The sequence below is a fragment of the Amblyomma maculatum genome, chromosome 8 (assembly GCF_055883805.1).
Source record: "Amblyomma maculatum isolate TAMU_Amacu chromosome 8, ASM5588380v1, whole genome shotgun sequence".
NCBI lineage: Eukaryota > Metazoa > Arthropoda > Arachnida > Ixodida > Ixodidae > Amblyomma > Amblyomma maculatum.
In genome coordinates, this window is record NC_139351.1 from 64,171,852 (window position 1) to 64,191,209 (window position 19,358).

The 19,358-nt window shown below is 45.9% G+C and overlaps 1 protein-coding gene across 2 annotated transcripts in view; it reads left to right on the plus strand.

Annotated features, from left to right (window-relative positions):
- Positions 1-19,358, plus strand: part of LOC146181295 (pancreatic triacylglycerol lipase-like) — a 94,823-nt gene that overhangs the window by 39,020 nt on the left and 36,445 nt on the right. For both annotated transcript variants that reach the window (XM_084576337.1, XM_084576338.1), the window contains exons 2-3: positions 2,368-2,651; positions 16,239-16,385. In XM_084576337.1, coding sequence (XP_084432463.1) covers positions 2,368-2,651; positions 16,239-16,385 — 431 coding nt within the window. The remainder of the gene's footprint in view (positions 1-2,367; positions 2,652-16,238; positions 16,386-19,358) is intronic.

Here is a 19,358-nt window from a genome sequence, read left to right on the forward strand (position 1 = left end):
TATTCGGCGGCTTTCGTTTGAGTCATATAGTGTTGCCCTGCACTGTAAGGTTTGCATTGCTTTATTAAACTGGCGCAATGACGCCAGTTATAATTGTTATTCATTTCGGAGAAAATACACATTCGAAAGGAAAGCTGCAATACTTTCGTGTGTAGCCAGAGCAAGACAGCGTCCACGCTGCAAGTTGAGGACAAATTGAATTTTTTTCTCGTGTTCGCAGTGGGTAGCAGTTGGTGCAACAAATGCACCGTTCTGGCGGAATCTCGGGATCGGTTTCATGTACAAAGGAGCTTTCTTTTTTTTTTTTTTCTTTCGCATAAAAAGTTGACAGAGAACATCAGGGGCTTATCTTGCTTATCGTAGGCGCTTTATCCGCGTTCATCTTGATGCCATTTTCCTTCGTTAGACACGAAAGCCCTCCCTGCGGTTCACCTATGGGCACATTCTGTCGTAGTACAGATGTGGCAGTGGTGCGAAATTGCAGCGTTCAGCTTTAGCTCGGCGTCCAGGGAGAGCTAAAATAAACCGGCACCTGTCTCAGTAGAATCAAAGGGGCTTGAAAAGAGACGTGCCGAAAGTCCTCGGCCTACACTTGACTTACCGGCGCACTGCAAACGCGTTTCTGACTGCAGCGGCGGCTTCGTGCAAGACACGACCAGAACCGTGAACTCAAAAGTGGCAGCTTCTACTGACGACGATGGAAAGATTGACACCCGCGTCAGTACACGGTGTTCCCTCCCTTAATTTGCAGGGAGACAGCCCGTTGCCCGTATAGTTGTGAACACTGGTGACAGATCTCGTACCTCTATAGTATGTGGACAATTTTCTAGTTTTTTTTTTTTTTTTAGCAGTTGGTCCCAGTATTACTCTGTAGTATATTTTTTTCTCAGTGCACGAAGAGAAAAGCTGCTTAACAGCTTTTTCGGAAGTTTGTTCAGTTGGCTAGAGTTCGCCTTTATTTTAAACGTCTAGAGTGTTGAACAAAAAGCGGTCAGAATATAGTTTGACGACGTTAGGGATAAGTTAAACCGCGTTTAGCGAAATGCCTCGTCACATAGCTGTAAACTATGCAACACATTTGGCGCTCTCCCTATATATAAGATAGACATCACGGGGCATCTGTAGCGATTCTATTTGTACCTCTTCATTTTGTCGCTCTTACAACGTAACTCCCAGCCAGCAGTTATTTTTACTAGTTAAAGTACCGAAGCTGATGGTGAGCTATAAAAAAAAAGAAAAACAAATGTCGAAAGTTATTTGGAGAAACGATGCTGGCAAATAAGCCGGGTGATGGTTCCGATCAGTAATGCTATCAGTACAGCATTGTTGCTCACAAAAGTTGTTGATGATGATGATGATGATGATGATGATGATGATGATGATGATGATGATGATGATGGTGGTGGTGGTGGTGGTGGTGGTGGTGGTGGTGGTGGTGGTGGTGGTGGTGGTGGTGGTGGAAGCGGCGGCGATGATGAGAATTTATGCTTATCGCCTCAAAAGCGACTCAACCTGTAAGGAACGCAGTGTTGGAGGTTTGCGGATTAATTCGAACCACCTGGAAATTTTTAACATGCACTGACATCGCACAGCAGACTGATGTCTTTTATGTTTCGCTTACATAGGTGTGCGACCGCCGCCGCTAAGGTTCGAATCCGTATAATACACCTGCTCCCTAGCCAAGCAGCAAATTACTGAGACATCGAGGGGGATTATCATGATAAAAGGCTGCTTTTGCCAAAGACTGCCATTGCACAAGGTATTTTCGTCTACTCAACCTGGGGTCAGAAGCCGGTTGCCCAAGCATTTAAGCCCTAATAAGCCGAGCAGCACGCAAGGGGGAAAATTGTACTAACTGTGTTACTTATGGGCAGCCCGCGGCACGGGGGTCGGACCTCGCATCTCCTATAAGCGAGGCGAATGCTCACACCACGACGATTGTCCACAGAAGGCGTTGAAAGATGGCATGAGTGTAATGACATAGCGCACCAAAGCGGTTGGCATTTATTTACGTAACATTTATCCTTAGTTACCCTTGCCTATGGGAAGGACAAAAATTCTGGGAACTTTCTTTAGGACCACTGACAGTGCACCTGCCTGTTCATAAACACTAGCGGCATTTCAGCAGTTAGCAGCAGCGACGTGTGGTACCTGCGGGTTGCTAAGAAATATGCCACTGGTGAACTTAAAGGCTGTCTGGCGAAACTAAAAAGATATTACCGCTATTCGCTAACCATTACCACCAGTTTTAGTTGGAGAAGAGAAATAATTTGCAAGCGCTGTCCGGCGTGTAAGGATTAGTATTTATTCCAGCATTAAATCTGCGTACAGTGAAAGAAAGCGTTCGCCTCTTCTTTCTCCCCACAGCGCCCCCGAGCGGCAACAGCCTGACCCGGTGCTACGGAAAGTACGGCTGCTTCTCGGTGGGCGAGCCGTTCCTGTCCATCCAGCGGCCGCTGAACCTCTTCCCGCTGCCACCAGAGGCGCTCAACGTGCAATTCTTCCTGCGCACGCGCCGTAACAATGAGTACTACCAGCGCCTCAAGGCGGGAGACACCGACAGCTTCGCCGACTCAAAGTTCGACAGCACGCGGCCCACGATGTTCATCATCCACGGGTACCTCGAGCACGGATACCTTAAGTGGATCCTGGTGAGTTCAATGTGTGACCAACGTTCCCCGCGACGCTAACGCACAAAAAGCTTGTTTAATCTGTTGACAAGCGCCGAAGTAGCACTGGTCTCTATGGGACAGGGTAGCGAAGGGCTGCAAAAAAACTTCAACTTCTACAGCGAGTGCCAACAACTCAATCATTGCGCACTGTGTTAAGCTATTAAGATTACCATCTCAATACTTTCAATACCTTCCAATACCGCCTGTACCGAAATACAGTCACCGAGCACGATAATAAACTGCCAACAAAGTGGCAATTTTTTCAGGTGTAAATTATCGGGTTGACAACTACCTGCACTTCAGTATATTTCGAAAAGGAACATGTCACTCCGAAATCAGTTGACTACCCTGGACTGCAATTTGAAACAAAACTCCAGCTCTCTTGGCGCAAAAGACGCTTACTGCAGAACTTAGTCAATGTTCTGGACATTGTTACGGATTTCCTTGGCCTGAACTTGAGTAACACCTGGAGACTGAAAAATGACCTCCGTTTACCACATAGGAAGAGAAAAGACTGTTTAGAAGATCGTGCAGATGGGGTGGAAATAGCGAGGTGGAACGTCATCTCAATCTCCCGCTTCTTTAATCTGTAGCGATCAATAAATAATAGGTCGTATTTCTGTGTTCGTGTAATATTGAGATAGAGGGACCTCGGAATTCCGAATGCATAAACATATCCTAGGCGGCAATACAAAAACCGACTTTTGTTGCATACCTGCCCCATTCCAATTGATTTACGACGCATTCGGGCCAGCTTATATATATCTCTTAAGTTATCCTGATTTCTGTCAGTAGTTTTGGCTCCTAGCAAGGCTGTCATTGTACGGCAGCTTTATAATACAGCTGGAAAGGTGATAGGATACCATGTTATGACCTTCGTGCAGGGTTTCGGGCCTTGAAAAATACAGTACACATAGATAGTTCGTCAGCCTCTGCGAATCTCCAGCTTAGGCTTCGTGCCTCCAGAGCCCTGCCTTGGCCTTGCTGATTGTAAAAATGGCATTAACAGAATGATGTAAGTAAGCGCGTATGCACTTGTGTCTGCGGGTGCCTTTAGTGGATTAGGCAAATGAGAAAGTTAAAAAAAATACGAAAGTTAGCGAGTCAAAATGGCTCAAGGAAGAATAAGTACAAGCGGAACTCTGCTCCTCTTGGATATTTAAAAGCAATCAGATAACGCTTTTCCGTAAGTAGATTTAGGATCCATGTGCCAAGGAACTTCGTATGAAGTCACTTGCGGCATAGCGAGGGTACACTCTTAAGATATGTAGCACTTATTAAACGCCTTCGAGGGCAGACAGAGGAGGTTTTAAAAAACAAAAAGGTGGTTATCATGTAGTATTGGGTATAGTTAATAGGCGAGGTCAACCTTCTAACTAAAAGCTGGCTAATATAAAAGGTATAGGCGAATATAAAACAATGACTACGCTGCGTACAGCAGGTGGCTTAGACAGAATATCAATGAGGGTAGGGAGCATATCTGAAGAGCAAAATACCACTCTTGGTATGCCGCTCTGGATCGTATTCTTAAAGCAAAATATATCCCAAAGTGCTTCTGAAAGTATCCAACGCATGCATGTATGAGTGGAATGGAGAAACAGCATCAAACGTCTTAGAGGTACAACAGCGAATTCGGCGCCGCATAGAATAATGATATCAGTGAATACAAGTGGACGAGATAGCGGCGGACTACAAAGTAATTCTGGACAAGGTCACTGGTAATGGCCTTCGACCATATGTAAAAGGGACAGCGCGAACCCCATCTTTTATTAGATTCCAAAACTTGATGCACGTATCTTCAGTTGTCCTGAGCCTTAAAGGAACCCAAACTCAGCACCCACCTAGCCGAAAAAAGAAGTAAAAGACAAATCTCGTTGTTAGGGAATAAACGGCTTAGGCATTGCTTTAATCCTTACAACGAATTAAATATACTGTCCTCTCTGTAGTAAAATTGCAAGGAATAAATTTCAAGAGAAACAATCGTTTTCTAAGCTAACATAATTAAATCTATTAAGTTATCAATTTTTCTCTATGGAAATAAACTTCTTTTACCTGTAATCATTGTAGCAGCACTTTTTTATCGTTTTTGTGACCAAGCGGCTCATGCCACAAACCTAGGGCATACACTACGAGGAAGTGAGCAGCGGCTACTGCTACAAGAGCATTCTAGGCAGAGAGGGGAAAAGGCGAACCATGATCTACGCTATATAGAACTGGAACCTCACACCGCTTCCTGGAGAATGAATTAAGAACTTGATAACTCGGAAAAGCGATCGCAGAGCAATAACCGCTATGAAAAATGAGACACGACTAAAATGTTCTATGCTGCTTTTTTACTTCTAGTTTGAAGTGTGGCCCTTTAATTTGGGAGTCCAGAGGAGACGACAGCCACTTTGAAGCCCTTCCTAAGCTCAAAGATCATTTTGATCACTCGCCTTAACGAACCCTTGAGAGACGCTCAGTTGTGAAGTAAAAAGTGCTTGGACCATATTCCATAGAAGTTCTGAAATAATTCAACCTATTGAACGTCGTTTTACAGGTTAGTGTGATATATTTAATTGCGCGCTTCAGTCGTTATCGTATACATGACAGTCCTTTTAATTTGAGAAGACGCTCCAGGGTGTTCGAGGTAACCAAAACCTGTAGACTTCCAACAAATTTTGACCATCCAAAAAAGAAAAAAAAAAAGAAGAAGTCGTAGCGGCCGCAAGCATTGATGTCTCTGGGCCCAGTTGTACTGATTGGTTAACACGTCAGGTCGAATCAAATGTGTATCTCACCTCGAATTCGCAGACACTGGTCGAACGTGTCATCGATGCGCTTTTTAATAGCACTTCAAAAGGGTGCCCTTCCCTTGAAACGCATAAACGTGACCCGTCATCAGCTCAGTGTCACTCACAACGAGACCATGCGGATAGAGAATCGGGAACTATGACTACAATGACTCACTAGCACTGTGTTGACTAGGTCGTCAGATCGGCAGCGAAGAACAAACGAACTCTACATAACCCTATACGCTAATAAAATTAACAAATTCTATAGCGTCAAAAGTGGCACAATCGGCAGCGGTGTAGGTGATGGCAATGGTGGTAAAAACATTTATCGAGACACAGAAGAAACTGAAAAAAAGGTTAGGTCCAAGGCTCCATTGCTGAGTTCCATTTGCTTGGCTCCTTCAACTAAGCTACGTTGCTTACACAGATGCGAGCTCAGAAGGGAAGCTCCCTAGGGCTGCGGTGAGGTGCAGGAGATAATTGCAATATTTAGATAGTATTGACATGTCCAGGGTGCAAGTTATTTGATGCGGAACCCCGAACAGTGCAGGCTTGTGTGATGCCGTGTAGGATACAAACGACTTAGTACTGCGTGGTGTCTGAATATGAGGCAGTGAAAGTCGCAGTAAAGGGGAAAATTCGGCATGTGATCAGCCTTACAATAAAACGCATCCTCATCAAAGTCTGGCTCGGCTGCCTACTAGCGCCTAATGAGAACAGTTGCAACACTGCGGAGCGTTCATCGTCTGACAAGGTGATAGCGCTGTTAGAGTCGCGATAAGAACTTGCAGATAGATTCACTCTTTGTCACCTGCTGAATCTATGTGAGATACGGATGGAATGGGAGGACTGAAGAAGACCAATCAAATCAGGCGTGCTCCAACGCAACTGCACGCAGCGCCTCCTCGATCCAGCAACACTGAGCGAGGACAAACCAAGTGCGGAACGTTATTTTGCTATGCCGTCCGTCTTAACCAACCGGTCAAAGTAACTGCAGTATAATTAACGACTTACAGATTTCATAAATTAACGGTAACAATATCGAACATTAAGGAGACTTCTTATATATGCGTGCGTTGTTTCCATTATTCACGGGGATTCAAAATGCGAAAAATATTTGGCTCGAGAACTGGGGACAAAAACCCTTAGTTTCCAGCCCTTAAATGCGACCTGAACTCTTGGATCAGTGCCAAAAAACAAGAACACTTGAAATACGTCAAACAAGAACCCTTGAAATCCGCGAAAAAAAAAAAAAAAAGAAAACCTGAAATCCGCAAAAAAAAAAAAAAAAAGAAGAACCCTTCAATTACATATATATGAAACAAGAACCCTTGAAGTCCATGATGTTATATGATGCTGCAAACACATTATATGATAACACACGGCTTAAATAGGAGGGAACATAATGCAGAGCGTAATGGGCGGCTATTCCCAGCGAATTATCATTAATCTAGTTGTACTGCCTTATCAAGACCTAGCCCCCTGTGGACTGTTCATGCACACGGCGGAACCCATGCTTGTCTCGAAGTCCTGTTCTTAAAATACATGCGCCACTCTCTCAATTGGGATTCGCAGTACCTGTATGCAAATGAGTAAGAGAATAAATAAATGTCTGGGCTGTCTAAACATAGCCATGCTGTGCTAGGAAAACACGACGCCAGGTTTCTTTGGCTAACCGCCATGGATGCAAACCATCTCGACGAACATGTATGCCGCTAGTTCCAAACAGGATCCTTTTCGTTGCTGTCCATAACGCCGTCGCCCGAAGAATGGAAATTCCCCGCTTGGGGCGGCCACTAAATGTGCGCCCTGGTCGTCTTGCTTTCCAGTGTAACGCTTGCCGCTGACTATGGGGCGTTCCCGTTGTATAATAATAGCTGTTTGGTATTATATTACGCAAGTACTTCATAAGCATACTGTTAGAAATCATGCACAGCGTTATGGCAGGCAAGACCGTCTTGACTATATCGCTGCATTGCGAACTACCTGGGGCCCCGCCGGGGTGGTGCAGTGGTAAGACGACCGACTACTGTGCCGGAGTTCCCGGGTTCGAACCCGACCACGGTGGCTGCGTTTCGATGGAGGCGAAACGAAGTGGTGTCCGTGTGCTGTGCGATGTCAGTGCACGTTAAAGATCCCCAGGTGGTCGAAATTACTCCGTTGCCCTCCACTACGGCTCCCCTTTCTCTCTATCCACTTTCACTCCCACCTTCATCCCTTCCCTTACGGCGCGGTTCAGGTGTCCACAGAGCAAGTGTGACAGATACTGCGCCTTTCCCTTCCTATGAACCAACCAACCAACTACCTGGGTCCCCTGGCAACTATATATATATATATATATATATATATATATATATATAGAAGGCGCGGCATAACAAAGCTAACCTATTGCAAAGATACACCCAGGATAAGCTCAACATAATATTGGGGCATGGTTAAGTTGATTAGTGCTGTCAGCATCAAGTGAAACTCGAGCAGCAAACTGAAAACAGAAATAATTGTAACTGAGCACGAGTGTCGTTGCAATAATTGGAAATAATTAATGAACCTCAATCGTCTGTACATATACAACTCTTCGAGCATCTAACATTGTTGTGGTTTCGCGTTCGCTCCTTAGCTGTCCTCATCGCGTTTCATTTGAACTCACATCTTCTGGGTGTGTCTTTCCAGAACTAACCGATCGCGCTAAAATCTCGTTTTGGCGAAATACTTCAAACACCAACGCCCTGCTGTGCATCGCGGTAAGAAAAGTGGCAGGGGTACCAGTGGGTGAAATGGAGAAGCACCGATTGGACAGCGAACGCCAAGTGGTGATATCATTGCCAACATCAAGGGGTGGAAATGTACTCGTGTTAAATTTGTAATCAGGAAAAGTAGAGACTCATGAGGAGCTATGACGTCAAGGAAGTCGCCGGAAGTGTGTGTGTGTGTGTGTGTGTGTGTGTGTGTGTGTGTGTGTGTGTGTGTGTGTGTGTGTGTGTGTGTGTGTGTGTGTGTGTGTGTGTGTGTGTGTGTGTGTGTGTGTGTGTGTGTGTGTGTGTGTGTGTGTGTGTGTGTGTGTGTGTGTGTGTGTGTGTGTGTGTGTGTGTGTGTGTGTGTGTGTGTGTGTGTGTGTGTGTGTGTGTGTGTGTGTGTGTGTGTGTGTGTGTGTGTGTGTGTGTGTGTGTGTGTGTGTGTGTGTGTGTGTGTGTGTGTGTGTGTGTGTGTGTGTGTGTGTGTGTGTGTGTGTGTGTGTGTGTGTGTGTGTGTGTGTGTGTGTGTGTGTGTGTGTGTGTGTGTGTGTGTGTGTGTGTGTGTGTTTACCCCAGATGCAAAACGGCTAGTCGCGTATATACTTCTGAGAGACGAGTATCTTGCTCAGTTCTGGAACTTGATCACTTGCGTCGTAGTTGTCTATACCAGTTCAGCTTGCATCGGTGTCTGCGAACTTTCCTAGCGAAATCAAGTTACAAGAAGCCAAAATTTTCTGCTTCATACATGGTGAACTTAATTTCTTGTGATAAGTGCCAACATATATGGAGAATAAACAGTAATTGCAGTAATTAGAGAATACTTTCTGAACCAGTTAAGCATGCGCACTGATGGTCGAGCTACCATTCCATGAAAACTAGGAAGCATTATTTAAATTTTTCCAGTGATGTTGGATAGCTAAAGACCCTTTTCGCAAGCATCTCACCCCAAAACAGCAGAGCACAACACCGAGGAAAGTCATCTCAATGTATCCGTAAACATTCTTGCTGTGGCTCATTGTTCAGTCGCGATTTTCGAGATGGTTTTCTGTAAAGATTCACGCATGATTTGTTTCGTAATGTATATTGCTGCCTTTATCTTCCTACGTTCTGATGTCGACGAGTGGTGATAAACTGTTATCTTAGGAATTACTAATTATCTGCTAACTATTTTAACTTACTTTGATCACCAGCGGTCTTTTACTGTGCACTTAGTGCCCACAGTGTAAGTATACTGTGGTGGTGGGCCATATACTTTACGTTACGAACAGGTGGATTTGATGTGGGAGTCCACTAATTAGGCATTGAATACCGGCGGGTATCTGGCGAGACTGGCGACAAGAACCAGCACTTCTCGGATGCGACGTGGACACTGAGACCCTTTGGTCGCCAGTCCTGCCCCCCCCCCCTTCCTCCGCAATTGCTCGTGTATCCAAGGGTTTCATTAAATGGGTTACGTTCAAGCCATGGTCAGGTGTGCTTTTCAGCTTTCCTTGGTGCACTGTTTAGGAAGCAGCTTGCAACTTCAAATCCCTCCACTGAAGTCAACCCTCTTGTAAGATTCGAGCCTCATGGCTCACTACCTGCTGCTCAAAATATCATTTATAACGAAGGGTACGAAAGCGTCAACAGGCGTCTGTGATCAGCTTAAGGGCATTGCGAAATTAGCGCGATCCCAGACGGCGGAGGTGGAACCTGCTGGTTTTTTTTTATTATTATTATTTTTCATCTTTTTTTTTTAAATAACAAAGCATGGTGATTCAAAACACACCTGTTCAGACAATTTCGCCCAACGAACACCACCCGAATATGGGCCCTAATGGGACGGAAGGGAACTGCAGAACTGCATTGCGCGGCCTATTACGTAAGACTAGTTTGTGTGCTGGCCGCGAGGAAATCCCCGTGCGACTTTTACGGCATTTCACCATCTTTCGCAATCGTGCGCTACTGCCAGCAGCGGCACCCAAGACCGGGCCCTCCAGGCAGGAATTTAGCGCCGTACCGCGAGCCAAACAAATGCAGCGCTTAACTCAGCGGCGCACTCCGGCAAGTAATTACCGCACGAACGCGCGGTTTCGTCTGTTGTTTCGTTTCGAAAGAGAAACGCAGGAGGGGGACCTGCCAAGCGTATGCGTTGCGGGAAGCTCCCTGAAGGGCTTCGTGTTGTTGCCTTTGCGTGCGGTTGTTATATAGTCTTTCTCCGCGCAAGCATGTTGGGGCTAGGCAGGCCATGACGTCCTCTGCTTAGGAACCGCCGGGAGCAGACGACGAGGGCGCGAGCAGACGACACGACACTGACACGATTCACACGCGTGACTGGGCGAAACGAAAATTGCGCCGAGAAAAGTCGGCGAACATGCATTCTAAAGTGGCGGCTGTGTTTGCGCAACAATCATGTCGCGGAGGGGATGGACGTTAAGCGAATAATAAGAGGGCCGGGCAAGAGGAAGTGCGTGACGCTTATGGCACTTTTGGCCAGAGCGCTGACGAAGCCGCCAAGCGTCAGTCTTGCTCAGCGACAATTTGTCACGTGGCATTTCTGCTGTGGCGCATAGAAACTATAAACAACGCCGAATAAAAAGTGCTGAGATGCAAATTTTCTTGAGGGCTCGCATAGTGGATCACGCGTATTTGCGCCTTGAACAATACGGGCGCCGTTAGAGCGTCTGAGCCCTGTCATGTCATTGAATCAGGCTTTCTGTGCTAGGCAGCCACAGTTGGAGCTTCGGGAGCTGCTGCACAAAGTGCTCAGGTGTTGCTGCTAACGTGCACACTGTACTTGTTCGCCAATTCTAACTTACACAGTATTCGAGTGAAGCAACGGAACCCGACGATCAATGTCAGTATTGTCACTGCTGCCAAGTGGCTGCTGGAGGTTGTACGAAGCACCGCGTTTGCTTTTTCGTTATAACATCGGCCATGGCAAAGGCGTACACAAAACGTCGCAATAACAGCTTTGCCAAAGCTCTTTCTACTCGGATTGCCCAATGGCGGGCTTGATTACTTTCCCTCTGGAAATATTTTTCTTTAACTTTTTTCCCGCCGAGTGCTAACGTTGCCAATGACATGCTGGCGCGTTTCTGCTTGTACAACTACGCCAATCTGAAAGTTAAACACTGTCATTCACCAGTAAAATGCATAGAACGGTAGAAAGAGAGGACGGAGAGATGCACGTCGCCACCATTGAACTCGTAACTTTATTTCCGGGTGCTCTTGAAAGATTTACCAGACAGTGTTTAACTAGCAACCTTCTTGAAATCATATTTGTTAGCGCTTATTAAGACACAAGGGACTTTAGAAGGAACACGTATGAACAAGACAGAAAGCTAGTCTTCAACTGTCATTTATTGAAACAGCATGCCATATATATAAGCTCTCAAAGTGCTGGTCATCACACATGAGCAGTGGGGAGCCCTGCTTTAGGTATGATAACACTTTTTCAGAGAGATACACAGATGGAGTGCAGTTTGGTCCTTCTTTGTTTATACACAGGCCTCCGAAAATTTCTCGTTCTGTTTGCATTTTCTGATCACTGCAGGCGGGTGCCTTATCAAAAGATACCCTGGTGACCCAAACCCCGCACCCTGCACATAAACTTCAGAACACGCGCATACTGGCAGCAAACAGAACGAGAAACATTATATATTCATCACCGGCCTATACAGATTAAATGGCTTGGACGTCGAAGGGATGTATCCAGCGAAGACTGTGCGCGGGCGCAGAAAAAGAAAGAAACGCTACGTTGTTGGAATCACGCGAATAAGACTGCTCATTGCTCACTTCCTCGCCTGCGTATTTCTCAGCGTGTCGCTTCAGACTGACTCGCAGTGTTGAAAGGCTTTGTTTACCCTTAGCATATGTAGACGGAAGGCATGTGACCTCTCTGAGATATGTACTTGAGAGAAGAAAATTTGCGCTGAAAAGTATCCTTAACGCTTACAAAGAGTAAAGCAGCAGTCTTACATTGGGGAGCACGGCTGCATGATACATACTCGTGTAAGCAACGCGATATGACGGCAGCAAAAGAGAGAGGAGGCAAACAAACAGCGCTTGCTTGGGTATCCCTGGCGAAAGAAACCGTATGAGTTTCAATACCCTCATACAGATCTCATACTAAGCTCATATTAAACTCATACAAATCTCATACAATCTCATATATTTTTCATACGTTGAATGATATTTGTATGAGGTGATATGAAATTATTACGAGTTTATTATGAGTTTAGTATGAGGAAATGTATGAGGTTATTGCAACTCATAAGGTGTTTTCTCTAGGGATGACATCCAAGCCTTTGTTTACTGTCTGTTTCTCTATACGTTCTCTGCCTTATGTTTCCATCCGTCTACTCTGCTTTCTCAAGTACGGAATATCATCAACTAGTCCAGTGTGCTGCTCTCTTGTTTAGTGAGAGAAGCTGTATGCTGCCGACCAAATCGAAATTGTAGTGCAACTGTTGCATTACGACCGCGGTGCTCTCGTGTCTGTTACTTCCATGCCGCGACATACCCCTGTTTCTTAACACACCAACTACCACCCACAGCGACGTGACGCCACCACATCAGGCTTAACCTACGCGGATTAATGTGACCTAACGCAGTTTTTTCTAGCAAGGAAGGTTGAACAAATGCATCAATGTCATTGGTAGCTTGTATCATCGATTTTCCTCGTTTTTATTGCGGGAGAAGTTTACCGGTCCTATTCGGTGGCAAAGAAATTGACTATCCTTATATGAACTGTGAATGTGTGTGTCTTTGAGGCTGTGTTTTATCGAGAGCATTTTCTTTGAAAGTCAGTCCTTCAAATTTTCGGTTCCTTTCCTCTATAGAGCATCATTCGAGCATGCTTTAGATAAACTTTGTTGCGATTATAGAAGGCTTCCCAGTATAAAAGCAACCGCCATTTAGCATTGAAAGACGAATGTTTTGTTAATTTTATTCTTTACCCAAGCTCAATATTACATTGGCATATTATACGCCAAAAGACAACTAGTAATAAAACAGTAGATGTGTACCGGTCAAGCATGATTATTAAGCAATCGTTAACTGAGCGTTCAAACTTTTTCCTTTTCGTTTATGAAAGACCGACAATTCTATACAAGTGGGAATATCGCTGTTGGCCATTCGCTGCTACCGGACACAGACGGTGACTGAGGCCTGAACATAAAGTTTGGCACCGAAGCAAATCTGCTCTTTGCGTTCGCTAATCAACCGCCAACGCTCCGAAAGCCGTCCTACTCTCCGCTGGAACTAAGCCCAGTGGTGTCCGAAGAGAAAGCGCAACCTTAACCTGTGTTATTTCAGGCACGCTAAATGAGGGGAAAATTTTGAAGGCGATAAGAACAAGAAATTATGCTAAAAAATGCGCTTCGAAGAAACAGGCTGTGCTTAAAGGGATCCCAACATTTTTCCTACGGTGTCACTGTGCTCGCATACGAGTAACAACTCTGGCAAGCATGCCGCGGATCTTCTCCTCGTTTGGACTGAGCCGCTCCCCTCCGTGACGTAATAACCCAAATCTGTTCCGTTGCGTCGCTGTTTCAGTGTTGTGCGTCACCGACTGAAGCAGCACTTTAATGGGCATAAACATTGCTCTTCAGTGCCCGCGCCACAGCTCCGGAAGTGAGGAAGCTGTATCAATTATGTAACCTTCGCTTCTTACAGATTCGTTAGAGTCAGTTACTACGCCTCTTTTTGCCTCATGACCAATTATAACTTTTATTACTGGGCGACGGCTTTGCGTTATACTACTAGAAGAGCGTTATGGTCGCGCCAACCAAGCAAGGAGCATTCGTTTGCTAAAACCGACTCGCCAAGCTGCCATGTAGCATACATCGTCCAATACCTACTGATATAAGTTATGAGTAGGTATTATCACCTCTGCCTCTTAAGCAGCATGAAAGTGCAGTGCATGCTGCGTGAGATGACAGCATGCAGCAGCCATCTCAACAAGTATCGCATGCAGAGAAAGAATCGGCAATCAAACACAAAAGCATCAAGAATAATCGTTTCTTGTGGGAACAGAACTACTGGGTAAAAAAAAAGGCGCCTACCGAAGCACGCAGCTCAGAACGCAAAATGGCGAGAGGATGAGGGTGCCACGCACCACCATTTTAATTGAAGTACAAAGTGAACAGGCAGGCACTGCATAACGCTGATGCGATATCTACCACAAAACACCACACAGGGCTGAACTTGGTCCCTCAACCATCACCTCGATGTCCCTTTGTAAGACTTAGTTCGATGGAGGCGAAACGAAGAGGCGTCGTGTGCTGTGCGATGTCAGCGCACGTTAAAGATCCCCAGGTGGTCGAAATTACTCCGTAGCCCTCCACTACGGCTCCTCTTTCTCCCTTTCCACTTTCACTCCCACCTTTCTCCCTTCCCTTACGGCGCGGTTGCGGTGTCCACAGAAATCAAGTGAGACAGTTACCGCGCCTTTCCCTTCCTATAAATAAATCAGTTTAATAAATAAATCAGTCACGCAAATCAGTTTCGATACTCTTATCACGCGTCTTGCTTGCCTGCAATTTTGGAATGGCGCCAGATGTGTACGGGCAACAGGACTGTGTGCAGTATGTGCACTGCATATATATGTATCGTGTCAAGGGAGCTATGTAGTGTTCCCACTACTCTATAGCAGCTGTCGGCAGTGTCCGCTGTAATCATAAGCCTGAATATGCTTCCGACATGTTTTGCAAACACGTGATCCGCATTGTACTACTGGCCAGGCAACCCATATTGATAGCAGACGGCACTGCGCGGTCGCTACATGGCTAAATAATGTAAGTAGAAGCGATTATACCAGACGGTAGTGATTTAAGGCCACTAACAGTGATTGTTTGAGAGCACATGTGGCGACGTTCACCACTCTTTAAAAGGTATGGTCGTTACCGTCCACAGTTCGGGTTCAGCACAATGGTTCTGCCGGCGCATATTCTGGGCGGAGGTAGGTAATTGATTGGTTAGAACTTTGAGCCACTTCAGTGGATCGGGTGAGGGCGGGGAAGGGGAGGGAATATGAACAGGGCGACGAAAGGTCCCCGCTCGGATTGCTCTAGATGACCGGGCACTGTTGGGCTGCGGCGACCTTCAAGGCCCAGTTCGTGATGCGAAGCTGTAGCTTCGGTTGCGAGGTGCGCAGAGCAGCCTACCATCACTCTTGTGATTATAACCCTTTAAAGGGAAGGGGAGGAGGGTACAGTGTCTATTTGTTAGGTTTGGTAAGTGTGCTTAAGATCGGCTCTGGTGTTCGGGTATAAGTTACAGTTCGGAGGTTTGTCCCCTCTATGTATGAGGTATCGTAGTCGTCCACAGGTCGGCAGGGGCTTAATGATTCGAGGGAGATCAAGTGCATTCATAATCTTCAGACCAGCTAGTGTTTAACGCAGAGTAAACCACGGAAGCAGAGAAGCAAAGCGGGCGGGCGCTGTGCACAGTATGCATACCTCCTTACCGGCCGATTCAAAAAGTGTGGCTAGTCGCGTTGCAAGATGCTTTTCGTCGACATGGTGGTGACAACGCCGAAACTACTCGGCGACCATTTGTCATTATTCCGCCATCTCAAATGAATTGAAGGGCAGGCTGCCAATCATGTCCCGCCAGTTGATTGTCTTTGACATTTTAAGGGAAGAAAAGAAAGATGTATAATCACAATGCTGTATTGACCCGAATCCTATAATATTAGGCCCATGGTGTGGGAAAAGAATGTATTCAGTGTCCATCAGTACAAGTGCACCACATGCTTAAATGTACCATGATGAGATAATGAGGTCAGGTTTCTCGAACAAGGTGTGCGTGTGTGGGGTCATCATGATTTGTTTTTTTTTTGTTTAATGTGTGGTTTGGTGCTGCTTGGCTGGGTTATTTATGCTCTGTGTTTTTTTCAATAAACTTCAGTTGGGAGTTCGTGACCTCCGTCCCCGTCTGTAGCGCTGTTTTTTCATCATGCTAAATGTACCACTTCAGAGTCAGTTAACTGGTCAAACATGACTTTGTCAGTGGTACCCGATAATCATGTCATGCGAACATCCTTGACGACTTTCTGTCCTTTTCACCCACCGCAGGACCTGTCCACGGAGCTGCTGACCAAGGACAACTACAACGTGATCGTGGTGGACTGGGGCCAGGGAGCGCAACCCCCTTACACGCAGGCCGTCGCCAACGCCCGCATGGTGGGCGCCCTGGTCGCCGACATGATCATGCACATACAGGTACATAGTGGTGCACCATCGCCTCAGAACGAGCCGTGCTCCTAGCCGAATTCAGTGCGGAAATTTGCTTCATGAAGTCGGGTTCGTGAATTCGCCATACAAAAGCATAACCTCGGTCGTATGAAGACTAAATCAGTTTACTACTTTAAAAGAAAACATCCAGTAGAATTGTCTTTCCCTCGTGTCTTACGAATGGGGAATTTCACTGCATAGATATTTTTAAAGCCAAGCCGCACCTCACCGCAGTAAAGCCTTGGGGAAGGAAATAATTGGGTTGGAAAACTTCCTCCTGAGTCTCTGAACTTCGTTGCCATTCCTTCCCCTTCTTTATTATTTTTTATTATTAGCTCAACGTCGAACTCGATCAATATTCTTCAGGCCACAGGTATTATCTTTGAACCACTGTGCTGTGCACTTAGGCAAAGCTAAACTTGAATGCTCTTACGGTGAGGTGAGGTGCAGCACTCTTGCCCTTGTCCTTCGGTAACTTTCGAGCTTCCATTGTGTCTTATGTGCCGCACAAAATTCTGCCACTTAAAAAAAAAAAAGTCGCAGCTACTCCTAGTTTCTAGCCAATCATGCAGGAGTGCAGGAGGCAATCATACAGGACTTTTTTAAATTCCCGTCCTATATATTCCTCCGTGATCTCATTCATTTGTTTTGTATTTCAATGTGACTCCGCTGCAGAATACGCTCGGGCGTAGAAACTAAACATTTTTATTCATTTTAAATGATAAAATAGCGCCGTTTGCTTAGACGGCAGAACAGGGAAAACAGAGGCAGGTAGCTTTAGAATCTTCTGAACCGGCTGCAGTCTGAAGCACCCAGTGTGCATCTCATTTTCCATTTCAATACTGACACATTTTGATACATAGCGAATATAGCACGGTTTTACCACAAAACGAAAAATTATTTTATATCCCAACAGCTTCACTTGTTTACCCTGCACGTCTGCACGTCTGCGTGTGGTACTGTTGTTTACTGTCAACATGTGCTACTATAGGTGAGCCACGATTCGCGCTTTCAATAAGGAAAAGGCGAGCTTGTGAATTAATCCAAACGCTTGCTACGAGAGCATCACTGACTTTCACAAGGCTAAATGGCAATTCAAACAACATTCCTTTTTGTACTGCGGAGCCCTTGACAATGACCACGGCTGAAAGGAAAGAAAGAAGGAAAGGCCGACGGGAGCAAGATGAAATAAAAATTCAGCGACGAACGAAAGACTAAAGTACGTCTACATCCGTTTCACCATTCCTCTTCTTTCGGCTGTCAATACAAGCCACTCAGGGGGCAAGCCCTGCAGCGTTCAAGAACCACGAGCGTTCATTTTCAAGGCCTCCCCAGGTGCGGAGAGCAAAGGAGAGGAAGAGGGGGTGGGGGCAGCTTGAAGAACCGCTGCCTACACCTCTGCCGTCGACTAACGCCGTCCCCAGGAGCACTTGTCCACGCGCGGAGGTGCTGAGAGGTTCGAAGGACGAACACCAAACGGCGCGGCTCCACACAGGGCGGAGCGTAAAAACACAGGGAGAATATACACGCGCCTTCAGAGCTTAGTGCGAGTTCGCGCGGTGTTGCAATGTTTGCCTTCGTTCGCGTCCTTATATTTTCTGTGCCGCCGAGAAGAAAGAAGGCCGCACCTCTGTTGTTTCCGAGCGCTTTTTACCGAACCGCTGCCAAGCCGACCCTCAAAGCGTTCGTTTGCGATGCGTCACGTTAGCTGCGCGCTCCACGGTCTGTTCGTTTTTGTATGGTTCTTGTTTTTCTTGTTCTTCGAAGTAAATTTTAATCTAACCCAGGCTTTGCGTCACTTTGAAGTGTTAATCGGTGATGCAGGAGTACGGGTTTCCCATGGTACACCTATCGACTTTAAGAGAATAGCCCAAGGCAGGCAGATTGCTGGATCAAGCCTCAAAGGCACAAATTTTAGTCGAGTTTATTTTATTATTATCTTTTTTTACCGATTCATTATGTCGTTTTACCCTAATTCGTGGCTACTACGTCTGGCGTCACTGCGGCCAGCAAGCATTGTACTACGTCCCCGGTTGCGACAGAAAAAGGCAGCAGTGGTCTAGTACTGATAACTAATAGGGAAAAGGATAGACCAAAAGAAATCCTTTCAAGAGCCCCTTCGTCTCGTGACTCGTCACGCCTAAGTTTGACTCAGGAAGCCGAAGGCTGGCGCCTTACCTCTGTTTAACCACAGGAGCAGACAAGGTCGACTACTAAAGTGTAGCCTAATCACAAAAATGTATAGCTTACGTGAAAACCCGTACGGCCAGCTATCAGAACTGAACCACGCCATGACAAGCATAGCGCCATTATTCAGTACCCGCGTCCTCTTATGTTTCTCTTGACAAGGTTGCATGCTTGGACATAGTTGGTGCTTAGAGACAGGCAGCCAGGAAAAAAAACCAAAGTGAGAAAGAGAGAGGGAAGAGATAGAATAAAACTGAGTTCGGGTCGTTCTTCAAACGGAACTTTCTCATATGTCTCCCTTAAAAGGCAAATTCTATGCCCGGCGTGTCTATGGCTTGGCGATCAAGCCTGTTGCTCGTAGTATGTGGTGAGCGCCTTGGGGGCGTTCCTGGCTAGCGAAGGTTATATCTGAGGACCTATAAGACCTTGGCCTTTGGTGGGAAATTAGTTTACATCATCAGAGCAGCACCTGTACCTAGCAAAAATAATAATAATAATTAGAGACCTGGTGCTACAAGACCATCGCTACACTTCGGCCTTGAGTAAAGGTCTTGAAAGTCAGGGTCACGCCTCACGCGTATCTCGTTTATATACAGCACCTGTTTGTTTCCGATCATGTCTTTGTACATGACCTTCTACTTCTAGAGTTCAATCCCAGGAATCATTGCCGATGCACACTTAAATAATCATCCGAAATTTCTTGAGGCAACCGTAATTTAATTGCACAGTCTGACACGATATGAAGGATCGCTTTAGTAATAACGCACTCGGATC